Source organism: Stegostoma tigrinum, chromosome 2, assembly GCF_030684315.1.
Source record: "Stegostoma tigrinum isolate sSteTig4 chromosome 2, sSteTig4.hap1, whole genome shotgun sequence".
Taxonomy (NCBI): Eukaryota; Metazoa; Chordata; class Chondrichthyes; order Orectolobiformes; family Stegostomatidae; genus Stegostoma; species Stegostoma tigrinum.
The window spans coordinates 127,761,683-127,778,969 of record NC_081355.1 but is presented as its reverse complement, the minus strand read 5'-3'; the positions used below and the strand labels follow the sequence as shown (position 1 = coordinate 127,778,969).

The 17,287-nt window shown below is 40.4% G+C and overlaps 1 protein-coding gene across 7 annotated transcripts in view; it reads left to right on the top strand.

The window, feature by feature from the left end:
• Positions 1 to 17,287, top strand: part of arhgap12b (Rho GTPase activating protein 12b) — a 238,944-nt gene that overhangs the window by 191,829 nt on the left and 29,828 nt on the right. For 5 of the 7 annotated variants that reach the window (XM_059639246.1, XM_059639243.1, XM_059639239.1 and 2 more), the window contains 2 exons: positions 569 to 650; positions 13,411 to 13,524. In XM_059639246.1, the coding sequence (XP_059495229.1) occupies positions 569 to 650; positions 13,411 to 13,524 (196 nt within the window). The remainder of the gene's footprint in view (positions 1 to 568; positions 651 to 13,410; positions 13,525 to 17,287) is intronic. The other 2 variants (XM_059639245.1, XM_048555529.2) reach the window with 1 other exon arrangement.

Sequence of the window (17,287 nt, the reverse complement as noted above, 5' to 3'; positions counted from 1 at the left end):
GTGAGTACTGTTCAAGGGATAACAGGTTGTTAAGCAACGAACAAGAGTGTGACAAAAGCTAAAACAGTAACCTGAGTAGAGCCGTTATCTTGTGTTTCTGTGGTTGCTGATGTTGGGGCAATCACCAAGAGATGGGTCAATGGTGAGACAGAGATTGAAATGTAACCCCTGAGAGCTTGAGAATTCACATGGTTATTGTATTTGGCGCACTTTGTTTGGTAGAAGTGCATTGTTGTCTTCAATTCAATAGTAAGTTCAGAAGTTGTTCTGAGATTTAATTGATCATTAAAACAGTGGTGACAGTTTCTGGAACATGAATGCAAAAACACTGATCATGTATTTGCAGGTGCAATAATTAATTATATAATCAAATGGAATAGTTTTACTTTCAAAATGGAACTATTTGAAGATGAATACAATGATTATTCACTATATTTCATGCTACTATCTCTAATTATTGATTTGTTTATGTAAATTGAAATGCATAAAATATGTGCATTGAATATGCAAAGTTTTAAAGCATTCTGTTTAAATATGTGCACTTTTCTTTTAACACATTTACTTGTAGGAAAAATTGGACATCGTCTTGGACAGTCTTGCAAGGATCATCTCTGCTATTTGCTAAAAATCAAGGCAGTGGAAGTGGCTGGGTAATTAATGTTTGTGCCATGTTTTATAATGTAGTGCATTCATAGTATCCTTTCAGTAGAATAAAATTATGTGGACTAATTTTATTGCAATGTTAATAAATTGTTTAGATCACATTAGCCCAATAACGAGTGAAGTTATGCACCAGCAATGTGTTATAGTGTAAGCACGTTAGATTGCCTACTATTTTCAAGCATGGATTGTTGAAAATCCCGATAATAATTTGTGAATGCCAATGATGATGTCCAACTTTCAAATGTATAATTTGTCTTGGTCACTTGATGGATAGCCATTAAATTACATTGCATTGTATTGCAATTTTTAAATCATAATTATTTTAAAAAAATCTTTTGACATATGCCGCAAATGACACAATAACCAATTTCTTAAAAGATGGATATTGTTAAGTTTTCATCAATTTATAGTATGACCAATGGGCTTAGCCAGTTAAGCAGTAATTTATTACAGTTATGTTTTCTGGGATATTCATCCACATTGTCCTTGTAAACAATGATATGTAGTGATTTTGCAACCAAATTAAATCTAGTAATGTTTTATTTGTGTGTGGATTTGATTAAGAAAGTAAGAGTACGTTGAGAAATTTAGTTTCAAAATATAAATGGTAATTATGTATTTGCTGTTTTAGCTGGCACCTCAACTGAGCTATTGCAGGTCATTTGTGATATCATACAGTATCATATCAGCATTTTGGTGGATGACTTCTCATAATGCATTTTACAGCTTTATTGCATTCCTTTTCTTTATTTATTCTGGTGCAGAGTACTATTGGTAATTCAAAAAAAATGTTTGGACATTCCCCAGCAACAAGGAATGGCATGTGGCTCAGTGGTTAGCACTGCTGCTAACTGGGCTCGATTTCAGCCTCTGGCAACTGGCTGTGTGGAGTTTACACATTCTCCCTGTGTCTGCATGGGTTCCTTCTGGGTGCTGTGGATTCCCCCCAACAGTCCAAAGATGTGCAGGTTAGGTGGATTGGTTGTGCTAAATTGCCCAGAGTGTCTAGAGTGAGAAATGCAGGGATAGGGTAGGGATGGGATGCTGTTTGGAGGGTTGGTGCGGACTCGATAGGCCAAATGGCCTGCTTCCACACTGTAGGAATTTTATGAACACGGTGTATATTTTGCTATTTCAGACTATTTCATTGTTGTATATAGCACACCTATTCTTTATAAATGTTCTAATGTTTACCTGAGTAATGTAATTACAAATTTACATTTGCTTCTTCGGATAGTTAAAATGATCAGTTTCCTCCAATATTGATCAGCAGTCTATTTTTACCTTCACAAAACAGTTTGATAATCACCAATTTTGTTGCATTTTGAGAGGTGGCTGGAAGACCATGCATCCATTACCTATGCACATAACACTAGTAATTGCATTTCAAAGTAGCTCTTGTATGATGCTTTAAAACATTTTAGTCTTGGTACAAACTAAAATTGCAGTATCTTTGAAACATGGACGATGTGATTACGTTACTGGAATATGTGATGTGCCACCTGGCAGAAATGTGTTTTTTTAGATGTAATGCTGTTCTGTGTTCTTACAAATACAATTTATACTAAACTATCTGTTATTCAACCTGTAAAATCTAGAATGTGAAATTTGAACTGCCTGAATATGTTGTAGAGCTTGGTTCAGTCTATACATTTGAAAGAGAGTTGGACTGTGATTTGACAGAAGAATGTGCGGGGTATGGGGATAAAGCTGGATAAAGGCATAAAGTGAAATGCTCATTCAGAAAGTCAGTCCAGACGCAATGGGCTCAGTGCTGTGATAATTGATGTTAAAGACATTTGTTGTCAATTAATTTGAATAAATATGAAGATATTGCAGTTGAAATGGTCACAGTTAATTTCTGCTGTTTGATGTTGCAATGCTTTCCCATTTACAGTCACTCCTGATCAGTCTATTTACAGATTTAACATATTAACAAATGGGACAGTACAGTGGCTGTGGTTCGCACTGCTGCCTCACAGCATCAGGATTCAATTCCATCCCCAGGCGACTGTCTGTCTGGAATTTGCACATTCTTCCTACGTCTGCATGGTTTCCTCTGGGTGTTCCAGTTTCCTCCATGCAGTCCAGAGATGTGCAGGTTATGTGGATTGGCCGTGCTAAATTGCACATAGTGTCAAAGGATGTGCAGGTTGTATGGATTAGCTGTGGTAAATGTAGGGTTTACATTGATAGAGTAGAGGTGTGGGTCTGGTTGGGATACTCTTCAGAACGTTGGTGTGGACTTGTTGGGCCAAATGGTCTGCTTCCACACTGTAGGAATTCTCTGAAGTCCTAAGCACTTGGGCAAGAAATAGTCAAGAGTTTATAGCACTGTAATTCTGTATTTTTATTTCGTTGCGGTGAGAAATTGAATAGCATCCAGGATTCCACCAAAGAACACTAAACATATCCTTGTAATTTATCAGTACTTTATAAATACTTGCCCCCCAGTAATACATTTAGCATTTCAGAAGATAATTGAATAGTAATTTTCCTGCTTCAGTTACAGCAACAGTGTGGCCTCTTGAGTAGGATATGTATCTTATACAAGAAGGGATTGCTGCTAAAGTGCTACAGAAAACTCTGGAATTGAATGTCTAGTATTTCTAATAGTATAATAATATCATTTGTACATAAAAATATTATTGTCAGAAGTGCTGCACAGCATCAAATGATGAAAAGATGCGATTGTGCAAGACCATGTCGCAGCTGTCAACAAACTAATAAAGCACACAGATACAAGCATTGACCTGTGAATGCTGACAAACTTTTTTACTGAAATGAACAAGAACAATGGACCCTGTTCTGAGACTGTGTAAAGTACCACCCAAAAGTTTTCACCTTAGGTATTTTTGACTTGCTGGTGTTCTGACCAGGCTGGGCAGAAGTAGTGTGAATTACTGCATTGTGAGTCTTTAGTAAGTACGAGACCGGAAATGCAGGGCTAATTACATTGTAGTGTCGTAGAGGAGAAGACAAGGAGGGGAAGAATAATGATTCTTCAATGGTATTCTATCGAACGATGATAGATTGAGAAATGGGGAGGTGCAATGAGACCCAGTTGCTGAAAGTAATCATTCAGATGCAGCAGGCACTGAAGAAATCAACAGATGTGTTGGCCTTCACAGTAAGAGAATTCGAGAACAGGAGCAGGGATGTCTTGATGCATTTGAATCGGACCTTGGTGCAATCACACTAGGAATATTGTATACAGTTTAGAAAGGATGTTCTTGCTATGCAGAGCATTCAAGGCAGGTTTACCAAGCTGATTCCTGGGATGGCAGGGCTGATGTATGAAGAGAGACTGGATTGGTTAGGACTATTTTCATTGGAGTTTGGAAGAATGGGGTTGGATCTCAGAGAAACCTCTGATTCTAGCAGCACGAGATTGATTAAGTGCAGGAAGGATGATCCGATGATTGGAGAGTATAGACCGCTGGCCACAGTTAGAGGATATGGCAATTTTATAGAACTTTAGTTAGGCCATGTTTGAAATATTGTGTAAGTTCTGGTCACTACACAATCAGAAGTATGTGGAGGCTTTGGAGAGGGCACAGAAACAATTTACCAGGATATTGCCTGGTTTGGAAGTTATTAGCTGTAAGGAGTTGCAGGAAATTAGAAGAACTTCAGATGCAGTCAGGTCGAAGCTTTCCTGGAGGTAACCCTAAGAGATGAAGGCAGCAGTGCAGGAGTCTCGTGTAGCTGTCCCCATCTCAAACTAGTATGCTATTTTGGAAAATGGAAGGGATGATGGACTGCTAGAGGAATATAGCACTGACAGCCAGGTTTCTGGCACCAAGACTGACCCCAATGTAACGAGGGATGCATCAGGAAACTCTGGGGGATAATGAGGAAAGAGATCAGTCTGAAACTGGTGCAATTGGGAAAGGAGTAAGTCCATTAGTCATGAAAAAGACATGAAAAAGAGAAAGAGAATGAGATTAAACTGATAAATTAAACTACATTTATTTCAATGCAAGAAGCAGATGAACTCAGATTATGGTTGGGAACATGGGGCTGGGATATCATAGCATTACAGAGATGTGGCTCAGGGATGGACAGGATTGGCAGTTGAATGTCCCACAGTATAGATGCTATAGGAAGGATAGAAAAGACGGCAAGAGAGGAGGGGAAGTGGCATTTTTGATTAAGGGTAACATAATGGCTGAATTTAGGAGGATATTCCTAAGAATACATCCAGTGATGTTCTTTGGATGGAACTTAGAAATAAGGAAGGATTGTGCTATAGAGCCCCCAGTAATCAGCAGGAAATAGAGAAACAAATCTGTAAGGGTATCCCAGATATCTGTAAAAATAATTGTGGTTATGGCAGTGGATTTTAACTTTTCAGACAGAGACTAGGACTGCCATTGTGTTAAGAGGTTAGATGGAGAGGAATTTAAGTATGTACAAGAACATTTTCTGACTCACTATGTGGATGCACTTACTGGAGAAGGTGTAAGACATGAGCTGCTCTGGGGAAATAAAGCAGGGCAGGTGACTGAGGTGTCAGTGACCATAATAGCATTAGTTTTAAAATAGTGATGGCAAAGGATAGATCAGATATAGAAGGTGAAGTTCTAATTTGGAGGAAGGCCAATTTTAAAAGTATTAGACAAGAACTTTCAAATGTTGATTGGGGGTGATTTCCATATAAAGGGATGACTGGAAAATTATTTAAGAAAGAGGAAAGGAAAATCCAGGGAACCATAGACCAGGTGGTTTGTTGGAGGGGATCCTGAGGGACAAGTTGTACATGTATTTGGAAAGGCAGGGACTGATTAGGGATAACTAACATGGCTTTGTACATGAGAAATCATGTCTCTAATTTGATTTGAGTTTTCTGAAGAAGTAACAAAGGATTGATGAGGGCAGAGCAGTGGACGTGATCTGTCTGGACTTCAGTTTAAGGCGTTGGCAAGGTTCTTTATGGGAGACTTGGATAATTTGGATGTGAACATAGGAGGTATGGTTAATAAGTTTGCAGATGACACCCAAATTGGTGGTATAGTAGACAGCCTCAGACTATAGTGGGATCTTGATCAGATGGGCTAAGGTGTGGCTGATGGATTTAATTTAGATAAATGTGAGGTACTGCATTTTGGAAAGGCAAATCAGGACAGGGCATATATACTTAATGATAAGATCCTGGGAAGTGTTGCTGAAAAAGAGACCTTGGAGTGCAGGTTCATAGTTCCTTAAAAGTGGAGACCCAGGTAAACAGGATGGTGAAGAAGGCATTTGTATGCTTGCCTTTGTTGGACAGTGCATTGAGTACAGGAGTTGGGAAGTCATGATGCAGCTGTACAGGACATTGGTTGGGCCACTTTTGGACTGCGGTGTGCAATTCTGGTTTTCCTGTTGTGGGAAGGATGTTGTGAAGCTTGAAATGGTTCCAAAAAAAAGTTAAAAGGATGTTGCCACTCTTGGAGGGTTTGAGCTATAAGGAGAGGCTGAATAGGCTGGGGCTATTTTACCTGAAGCATCGGAGGCTGAGGGATGACCTTACAGAGGTTTATAAAATCGCGACGGGCATGGATAGGGTGAATAGGCAAGATATTTCCCAGGTGGTGTGGTGGGGGTGCAACAAAACTAGAGGGCAGAGACTTATGGTGAAAGGGGAAATATTTAAAAGGGACCTAAGGGACAGCTTTTCCATGCAAAGGTTGGTGTTTGTATGGAATGAGCTGCCAGAAGAAGTGTTTGAGGCTGATACATTTACAACATTCACAAGGCATCTGGATGGGTATATGAATAGGAAGGGTTTAGAGGGATATGTGGCAAATAGGACTACATTTATTTAGGATATCTGGTCAGCATGGATGAGTTGGACTAAAGGGTCCATTTCTGTGCTGTAATGACTGAGATCAGACAAAATTGATTTGTTTTCACTTGAACATTGAAGGATGAGAAGTGACCTAATAGAAGTTTACAAATTATGAGAGGCATAGATATAATGGATAATTGGAGTGATTTTTCCCCCAAGATAGAAATGTCACATAATAGGGAATAAGTTTAAAGGAGTTGTGTGAAGCAAGTTTGTTTTTTACGCAGGGTGGTAAAATTGCACTGCCAGGGTGGCAGTGAAGGCAGATACAACAACGTTTAAGAGTCATCTTGACCGGTATGTGAATAAGGAGGAAATAGAGGGATATGGGCCATGTAGAGGCAAAAGATTTTTAGTTTAGAAAGGCATCGCGTGTCAGGCGCAGTCTTGGAGCGTCAAAGGACCTTTTCCCGTAGTGTCCGGTTCTTTGTTCTTTGATTGTGAAGTAGACCATTTAAGACTGGGATGAGGAGAAATTTTTTCATCGAGAAAGTGGTGAACCTGTGGAATTCTCTATCAGAGACAGTAGTTGAGGGCAAAACATTGAATATTTTCAAGAATGAGTTAGATATAGTTCTTGGGGCTAAAGGGATCAAAGATATGAGGGGAGAGTGAGAACAAAGTACTGAGTTGGATGATCATATTGAATGGTGGAGTTAGCTTGAAGGGGAAAATGGCCTACTCTTTCTCCTATTTTGTGTGTTTCCTTGTGTCAGCATTGGAATGAGCAAGGATCACTGTGTAAATAGGCTTGACTAAGAGTGTGGTGACAAAGAATCATTGCCTTTACAATAACATGGAACCCCAAACTAGGCTGAGAATGATCCTCTTAGTCCCAGTGAAGATTACTGTTTCTGTTTCCTTTTGCACAATAATTCCTTTGGATCAGTAACGTCTCACAGCTTGGTATCCATCGAATTATCCAGTAGATGACAGAGGCAACCTGCAAGAGAAGGGGTGTTATTTTTCCTTTCTTTTTTTATTTCCCAGAAGAAAGAAGACGAGGATCATGAGAAGGCATGTGAATTCACTTGGGTAGTGGACTTCCTGAGGGCTCCATTAATCACATCATCATGGTTGTTATTCATATTTGTGAATAGAACATGGAAACGTACAGCGCAGAACAGGCCCTTCGGCCATCGATGTTGCGCCGACCTGTGGACTAATCTAAGCCCTTCCCCCTACACTATCCCAGCATTATCTATATGCTTGTCCAAGGACTGTTTAAATGCCCCTAATGTGGCTGAGTTAACTACATTGGTAGGCAGGGCGTTCCACGCCCTTACCACTCTCTGAGTAAAGAACCTGCCTCTGACATCAGTCTTAAATCTATCACCCCTCAATTTGTAGCTATGCCCCCTTGTACAAGTTGAAGTCATCATCCTCGGAAAAAGACTCTCACTGTCCACCCTATCTAATCCTCTGATCATCTTGTATGTCTCTATTAAATCTCCTCAGCCTCCTTCTCTCCAATGAGAACAGACCCAAGTCCCTCAGCCTTTTTTCATAGGGCCTTCACTCCAGACCAGGCAACATCCTGGTAAATCTCCTCTGCACCTTTTCCAATGCTTCCACATCCTTCCTGTAATGGGGCAACCGGAACTGCACACAATATTCCAAATGAGGCCACATTAGTGTTTTGTACAGTTGCAGCATGACATCACGGCTCCGGAACTCAGTCCCTCTACCAATAAAACCTAACACACCGTAAGCCTACTTAACAGCACTATCAACCTGGGTGGCAACTTTCAGGGATCTATGTACATGGACAGCAAGATCCCTCTGCACATCCACACTACCAAGAATCTTTCCATTGACCCGATTCTGCCTTCCTATTATTCTTCCCAAAGGGAATCACCTCACATTTATCAGTATTAAACTCCATTTGCCACCTTTCGGCCCAATTCTGCAATTTATCCAAGTCTTCCTGCAACCTGCAACATTCTTCCACACTGCCCACCACCCCACTGACTTTAGTGTCATCTCCAAACTTACTAACCCATCCACTTATGCCTGCATCCAAGTCATTTATAAAAATGACAAACAACAGTGGTCCCAAAACAGATCCTTGAGGCACACCACTGGTAACCGGACTCCAGGCTGAATATTTTCCATCAAACACCACTCGTTGCCTTCTTACAGAAAGCCAGTTTCTAACCCAAACTGCTAAATCTCCCTCAATCCTGTGCCTCTGTATTTTCTCCCATAGCCTACCTTGTGGAACCTTATTAAAGGCTTTCCTGAAATCCATGTACACCACGTCAACTGCCCTTCCCTCATCCACATGCTTGGTCACCTTCTCAAAAAACTCAGTGAGGTTTGTGAGACACGACCTACCTTTGACGAATCCATGCTGACTATCTCCAATCAAATTGTTGCTTGCTAGATTATTATAAATCCTATCTCTTGTAATCCTTTCTAAAATTTTTCTTACAGCAGACGTAAGGCTCACAGGTCTATAATTACCTGGGTCATCCCCACTGCCCTTCTTGAATGAGGGCACAACATTTGCAATCCTCCAGTCCTCTGGTACGAAACCTCTAGACAATGAGGACTCAGATCAAGGCCAAAGGCTCCGCCACCACCACCCTAGTTTTTTTTGTACCCAGTCCTTACACTTGCTGGCCAGTTGTTCCAGCTCCCAACTCTCTCGCCACACTAATTTAAACACTCCCGAAGAGCTCTAGCAAACCTCCCATCCAGTATATTGGTGCTCCTCCAGTTCAGGTGCAACCCATCCCTCTTGTACAGTTCCCACCTTCCCCAGAAGACATGCCACTGATCCATATATCTAAAGTCCTTCCTCCTACACCAGCTTGATAGCCACATGTTCCTAGCCTCACTAACCCATGGCACAGGTGGTAATCCTGAGATTGCTGCCCTGGTAGTCCTGCTTTTTAGCTCCCTACCGCCATCCTGTAAGCACCAATGATGCATTTCTCCTTTGCAGTCTGCACCTACTGATGAAATTCAGGCCTGCAAGACAAATAACAGAATGGCTACTCAGAGGCAAGAGATCATTCCTTCAATACATGGCTCTGATACTGTTCCATCATCGCAGGTCAGAGGGCCTTCAACAGGAGTAATGAAGCCGTAAGTCTGCTGAAGAAGATACTTTGTTGCCTAGATCACTCAAGGGGTCTCTGCGTTGCACAGTAAAAAAAGTTCTCAGTGTTTCTGGTAGTGTCTTCTTTCTCTCACATATATCCTTATTTTAGAACCCAACCACTAACTTCTGGAAAAACCTATGTTGAGCGTAAGAGGGAAGTAGAGGAGAATTAAGGAGAAAAAGCACATTTGCTGCAACTGGAAGGAATGCAAAAGGGACAGCATGTTCTGATTTCACCACAGTAAAAACAAACATCCTCTATGGCCAAGATTGACCCACAATCTCCTTACATTTCAAAGGGTTCATGTCAGGCAAAATTTAGACAGTTTAGAAGAAGTTTTATAACAATAATGTAAACAAGTGATACAGTAATGATAACTAGCCTGAGACAAGAGGAGTAAAGCTTACAAACATAAGAGTTCAGCAGCAGCATCTGCCAGGCAGTCCAAGAGGAATAATCAGGTAGCGTAAGAGTCTGGATCCTTCTCAAAAATCACAATTCTGTCCTTAGGTGCATGATAAACACAGAATGTGGGCCTCAATTCGTCCTCTCCACAGTGCTGCTAATTCTTTCTAAGTCCGCTTCAGCTGCATAATCTGTCCTTGGTTTACTCCAATACAGATTGGGTAACTAACAAGAAACAAGCAGTTGGAGATGGATGTATCATTTTCAAGGCGGAAGCTAAATTAATTTTCTCAAAAATTTGGTAATTTAAGTGATTTTGGAGCAAATTAATTTGGCGGTCTCACAAGACTCTTTTTAGGGTGCTTTGTGAATGAGGTGACTGTGCATGCAGAGGCAATCCCTAATACATGTAGCTGTTCTTTAAATCTGTTAATGACCTCACAACGCATCTTAACATCGCATATCTGAACCATTTTCAGAAGAAGGGTCTAGACCTGAAATGTCACGTTTTCCTGCTCCTGTGATGCTGCTGGCCTGCTGTGTTCATCCAGCTCTACACCTTGTTATCTCAGATTCTCCGGCATCTGCAGTTCCTACTACCCCTTAACCTCTCATCTGTTCTCCATCCCTGGAGCTCCACTTCGATCCATGTCCTTGGTTTTGTGACCTTGACTTCTTCCACAGTTGGAGTATTCTTTTAGCCAAAAGAACTGCAGATGCTACAAATCAGAAGAATAAGCAGAAATTGCTTGAAAAGCTTCACAGATCTGGCCGCATCTATGGAGAGAAATCATAGTTAATGTTTTGGGTTGAGTGACCCTTCCTCAGAACTTGAACCAAAATGTTAACTCTGATTTCTGTACAAAAATGCTGCTAGACCTGTTGAGGTTTTCCCAGCTATTTCTGTTTGTGTGTACTCTTTTAGCTGCTTATGACCTCAACGTCCAAATTGCGTTCCTGAACGCTTTGCACTGTCTCGTTCTCTGTCCTCCTTTACGACACTCCTTAAATCATACTTCTTTGATCAGACTTTTCCTCAGACACCTTAGCTCTTTGAGATTTTTCTCTGTTAAAGGCATCATTTGAATGAAAGTTGTTAATGTTGTTAACTTGCTGTCTAAGTAGACACTGCTACAGCTCATTTCTTTCCAGTTATGTAAAAATTCACTCCAAGCAGTGCAGAAATCAGTTGAGTTTATTTATTGAAACATGGCAAATTAGCAGTCAGGCTGCATTATTTTGTTAGAGAATTTTTAGATTGGTCAAATGATGTAATAAGTATTTATTTTTATAAGAGGCAGTCATTTCAGCAATTCAGGTCCATTCATATGTTATTACTACCAATAAGTTCATTCGATGAAGAATTACCTCGATGTAGAACGGGATCTTGATCAGAAGAGTGGCAGATAGAGTTAAATTTAGATAAATGCGAGGTGCTGCGCTTTGGAAAGGCAAATCAGGGCAGGACTTATATACTTAATGGTAAGGTCCTGGGAAGTGCTGCTGAACAGAGATCTTGGAGTGCAGGTTCATAGTTCCTTGAAAGTGGTGTCGCACATAAATGGATTAGTGAAGGCAATGTTTTCTTTTGAGACTCTGACTTCTTCCACGGTTGGAGTATTCTTTTAACCAAAAGAACTGCAGACGCTGTAAATCAGAAACATAAATTAAAAGGTTTGTTGTCTTTATCAGTCAGTGCATTGAAGTTAGGAGTTGGGAGGTCATGTTGTAGCTATACAGGACATTGGTTGGGCCACTGTTGGAATACTGCTTGCAATTCTGGTCTCTCTGTTATAGAAAGGATGTTGTGAAACTTGAAAGGGTTCAGAAAAGATTTAGAAGAATGTTGCCAGGGTTAGAGAATTTGAACTGTAGGGAGACGGTGAATAGACTTGGGCTATTTTCCCTGGAGCATCGGTGGTTGAGGGGTGGCATTATAGAGGTTTATAAAATCACGGGGGTATGGATAGGGTAAATAGACAAGCTGTTTTCTCTGAGACAGGAGAGTCCAAAATTTAAGGGCGTAGGTTTAAGGTGAGAGGGGAAAAATTCAAAATGGACCTAAGGGGCAACGTTTTCATGCAGAGGGTAGTGCACATATGAAATGAGCTGCCAGAGGAAGTGATGGAGGCAAGTGCAATTACAACATTTAAAAGGCATGCAGATGGGTATATGAATAGGAAGAGGTTGGAGGGATATGTGACAGATGGGACCAGATTTATTTAGGTTACCTGGTTGGCATGGACCAGTTGGACTGAAGGGTCTGTTTCTGTGCTGTGTGTCTCTATATGACTGTATGTACTTTCTATCATTGTCAGCGTGGCTACGGTATAATAGACTGTTCACAAGGAGGAAAATATATTTACTTTCCTCATGGGCATTGGGGCTTCTGAGCTGATGGCTCATTGCTCCGTCCACTTTTTTTTGTTTCTCCTTTTTCTTTTTTATGTCTTTTACTTTATTTATTTGCTGTGAAAAGTTTGGATGACATCAGGAATGGCGAGTTATCGCATGGTGGAGGAGAGTGAGCCCTGAAGTGATGTCACGAGATAGGCCCAGCAACGAAAAATTGCACCTGAGGATCAGCAACTTTGTTGTCAGTTGGGTCTGGCGCTGGTGGTGGAAGGGCATCATGGTAACATTGACGAGAGACTTTGGGCCCAGTGTAGGTGGTGGCGGAGGTGAATCAGCCCAGCGGCAAAAGATGTCACCTGAAGATTGGTAGCTGGTTCTAGTGTAGACAGTGGTGAGGTGATGGTGATTCTGAGTGGTTCAGAATCCAAACATAGATGGTCTTGAGGATCAATGGTCGGCACAACATTGTGGGCTGAAGGGCCTGTTCTGTGCTGTACTGTTCTATGTTCTATGTTCTCTTTAAGCTGCATCTTTTCATTTTTCTCTCTTTCTTAAACTACCAAAACGGTGCCATATTGTGGCGACATTCAAAAGCTTTCCACTGTATTTTGTATTTTTTTACTGTAAAATACACATGATAATAAAATCATTTATTCATCAGAATCTTTCATTCAGTCACCTCTTTCTTTCATGCATTGCGCTGAAGTTGGTTATCATTTCCCCTTTAATATAAAGTTAGGATAGTTCACTTTTTTTATTAAGTTGTTTTGTCAAAGTTGTGTTGAAGCTACCAATAAAGATCTGTTTACCCATATTGCTGACAGACTGCATAGTTTAACGATGAGGCGTTGCATTATTGCAGGATACCTAATATCACTAACGTGATAAGTCTTAGTTATTATTTAATCTTTCAGAAAACAGGTATTGTAAAATATTATCTGTAGAAATTTTAGTTGTGTACCTACAGAGAATATTGCAATTGTAATTATTGTACATTTATGACTTCCATTTGTGACTTCACTTTTCTTCCCTTTTTCCACCAAGTCATTCTACCATTGGAGCTCAGTTCCAGAGCTCTTGCTTTCTCTTCTTGCCACGTGGAAAAGTGCTGTCAAGTGTCGACCTGTAGTCGCCTATGTAACCTGTCCAACTGCCACTGTATGTTTTTCTGCATGCATCTTGACATAGTTAAACTGTGTCATCACATATCATCAGCATTTCATGGTCTACAGTAATTTTGGATGTGCCTCACTTGAAAATCTCATGACTGCTTCGCTTGCTTCTTGCATGCTTGTGGTAAATTTAAGCCGTTTGTGGACGTCTTTGCTGCACTTATTAATTTTGCAATTTCTTTAAAAATGCTTTAAATGAATAGGCCTTTAACGTCACTTCGAGCTTACTACGAATGCCTCTTTCATTGCCTTGTAATGAAATTTATTTGTCTCCTTACACACTAAATAAGCAAATGGTCATATTATCATTTTTTTTACAGGAATGCTTGTGGCTGCTCTGTAACACTGTATTAGGATATGGTACTGTAAGGACAGATTAGTGCTAATTCTATTGATGGTGCACTCTTCACCACCGTAGAACTTGGAATTCTCATCAAGATCAAACTGATGTTGCTCAGTTATGGTATTCAACCATGAAAATTTCTACCTGGTCTTTGCACTAGTAGTTTGGTTTCCATTTTTTGAATTGTTATACTTATTCTAATAATCAACATAAAATATATATGACCCTAGTAAACTTGTAACAAAATAAAGAACTGAATTTATGCTTTATACAGTATCATTTTGAACATGCTGTGAACAACATTATAGGAATATAGGAGATTTTTTTTTATTCATTGTAACAATTGATGTGCCATTGAAAGGATAAAAGTATCACCTAATTCTTACCATGTTTGCTGTTTTGGTTTATGCCCTTCTCTGATTTGGAGGACACTTAGAGGAGAACTTGACAGTGAGGACTTCCATGTACCTTCCACCATTGTCTTTCTACCTGGTGGAGGTTGTGGGCTTTGGCACATGCTGCTGAAAGTGTTCTGTGCACCCTTTGAGGACAGTGGATTTTGCATGTTTGCACCTGGGCTATAATGAAATTGGGAGCAGAATGGTCTTGGTGGATTCTAAAATGAGACTTGTTGTGCAAGTTATTGGTGAGTAAGTGTAGTTTGATGGTGTGGCAACTACTTCATCGATTTGCTGGTGATTGAGCAGTCTAATAAGTTGTCAGTTGGATTTGTCTTGCCTCTTGTGGATAGAATATAATTACATAGTTTCCCATATTGGTGAGTGGATGCCAGGGGGAACCTGTACTGAAATATTTAGCCAGTTGTGGACTGCCCCACTTACAGCACTATAGCCTGGAAATTGTTGAAAACTGTATACTGAAACTGTACTCAGTGCTGAATCAAATTGGCAGAATGAGAGAACGTCAGGAGGAATTTGAAAAGGATCATTGATTCAGCACTTCTGTCTGAAGAGTGTTGCATGCATATCAAGCTTGTTTCTTGGACTCGTGTTCTACGGTCTCCAAGCTACAGGCTCCACAGTCATTGAGGATGGGAATATTCATGGAGCTGCCTCTTTCCATTAGTTACTTAATTGTCCAGCACCATCATGACTAAATGTGGCAATGCTTGCAAGCTTTGAATGAGCAGTTGGTTGTGAATTAATCACTTTAATTCAGCCTACAGCATGTTACTTTCACAGTTTAGCATATTTCTTCTGTAATAATTTCATCACGTTGGCACCTCATTTTCAGCTAGGTTTGGTCCTGCTTTCATTTAGCAGCCCTTTTTGAGCGAGGGTAATACATTTGATTTGTTGGTGATGAGAAAGTGAACTCAGTTATTTATTCTTTCATAGATGTGGCCATTGCTGGTTGGACCAGCATTCGTTGCTTGCCTCCCGTAATCCGTAAGAGACTGGTTGTGAGCTGTTTTCTGGGACTGTTGCAGTTCATGTATGGAAGTATACCCCAGGTGTTAGGAAGGGTGTTTTAGGATTTTGATCTGGTAACAGTGAGTAATGTCATTACAATTCCAACTTATGATAGTCAATGGCTTGGAGGTGATGGTGTTTCAATGCATCTGTTGCCCATTTCTTAGATGGTAAAAACAAAATAACCAGATGATACTGGGTCATGAGATACGTAGCATCATGGTATATAATTTTACTGCTGCTGATCATCTAATGGATGTCCCAACTTTGGATGGTAAAATGCATTCTTAATGTATACTGTGGAGGTAGGGCTACAAAACATAATAAAAGATGTTCTCAGTATGAAAATGAGTCTTTGATCCTACAAAGACTGCCCAATAGCCATTCCAACCGATGGTGTCATGCCCAGATTAACTTGCAGCAGCTAGATTGCTGAAGGTGAAGTTACAGAGAACTTTGAATGGTCTCTGGGCTATTAAGTCTGCAGTATAAAACAGTGCAACTATAAGATACAACTATAATATACCTTCTGCCCTTCGTGGAACATTTCAAATGGTTCTTCAAATGGCTTTTCTTTAAAATCGGGATTGTCTCATTTATATGCTTTGATTTGCCAAAGTAATTGCCTCTTGTATCTTTACACTCTAGTAGCATCATCTGTAGCACAAATTCTAGTGTCATTAGTAGTTTTCAGATATTAAAACCTAAAGCTGCTGTAATATACAAAAACCAGTATTAGTGGCAGAGAAATATTTGCAAGTGTCTTTGAAACAAGTGGTGACTGAGTTTTCCTTTCTGTGTTAGCTGTGAGATCATAGATGCCAATGGCATGTCAGTCTCATTTACTGCATGTGATAGAGCAAAATGCTGAATGCATTGGGTATCGCAAAAGCTGTGGGTTGGACACCTTCCTGACTTCTGTGCTAAGTACCAGAACAAGGCAGTTCTCGTCAATTGGCATGCTGACAACTACCTGATAAGTTAAAGATGTGTCTTAGTGTCCAAAAAAAGGCAAAATTTAGCTCAACCAATTGCTCTTTATCAGAGAGATGGTGGTATGGTGATAGTGTACTGAACCAGTATTGAAGAGGCCCATTGCTAATGCTTTGGGGCATGAGTTCAAATCATAGCATAGCACCTATGGGATCTAAACACTATCAATTAATTAATTGAATAATTTTAACGCAAATCTGGAATTGAAAGCCACTTTCTGTAATGGCGACCATGAAACTATCACCTATTGTTTATAAAACTCATCTAGTTCATTGGTTTTCCTTCCCCAACGGCAATAAAGTCCTTGCTTATCTACATGTTACTCCATATCCACAGCAAAATGGTTGATTCTTAATTCCCCTCAGAAACAGCATGGCAAGCTACTTACTGCTAAATAAACTGAGCACGATGGCTCAGTGGTTAGCACTGCTGCCTCACAGCGCCAGGGACCTGGCTTTAATTCCACCCTCTGGCAACTGTCTGTGGAGTTTGCACATTCTCTTCGTGCCTGCGTGCGTTTCCTCCGGGTACTCCAGTTTCCTCCCACAGTCTAAAGATGTGCAGGTTAGATGGATTGGCCATGTTAAATTGCCCATAGTATTGAGGGATGTGTAGCTTAGGTGGGTTATAGGGATACGGGCCCGGGTGGGATGCTCCAAGGGTTGGTGTGGACTTGTAGGCCCAAAGGGCCTGTTTCCCCACTATAAAGAAAAGTCACTAAAGAGTTACCAGATGGACTACAATGGCTGAGGACGCAGGCTCAAAACCACCTTGAGGGGTGTTAGGGATGAGTAACAAATGCAGAACTTGCCAGCAACATTCGCATCTCATGACTGTTACTTTTATTTCAAGATGTAAACATACGTCAAACGGATTTTAGCTACAATTTTGTTTCAAAAACTGTCGAATCAATCTTACCATTCACATTCACCAATGCCACCTCCCTACAGAGACTCTGGTATTCCCATGTGGAATGAAAA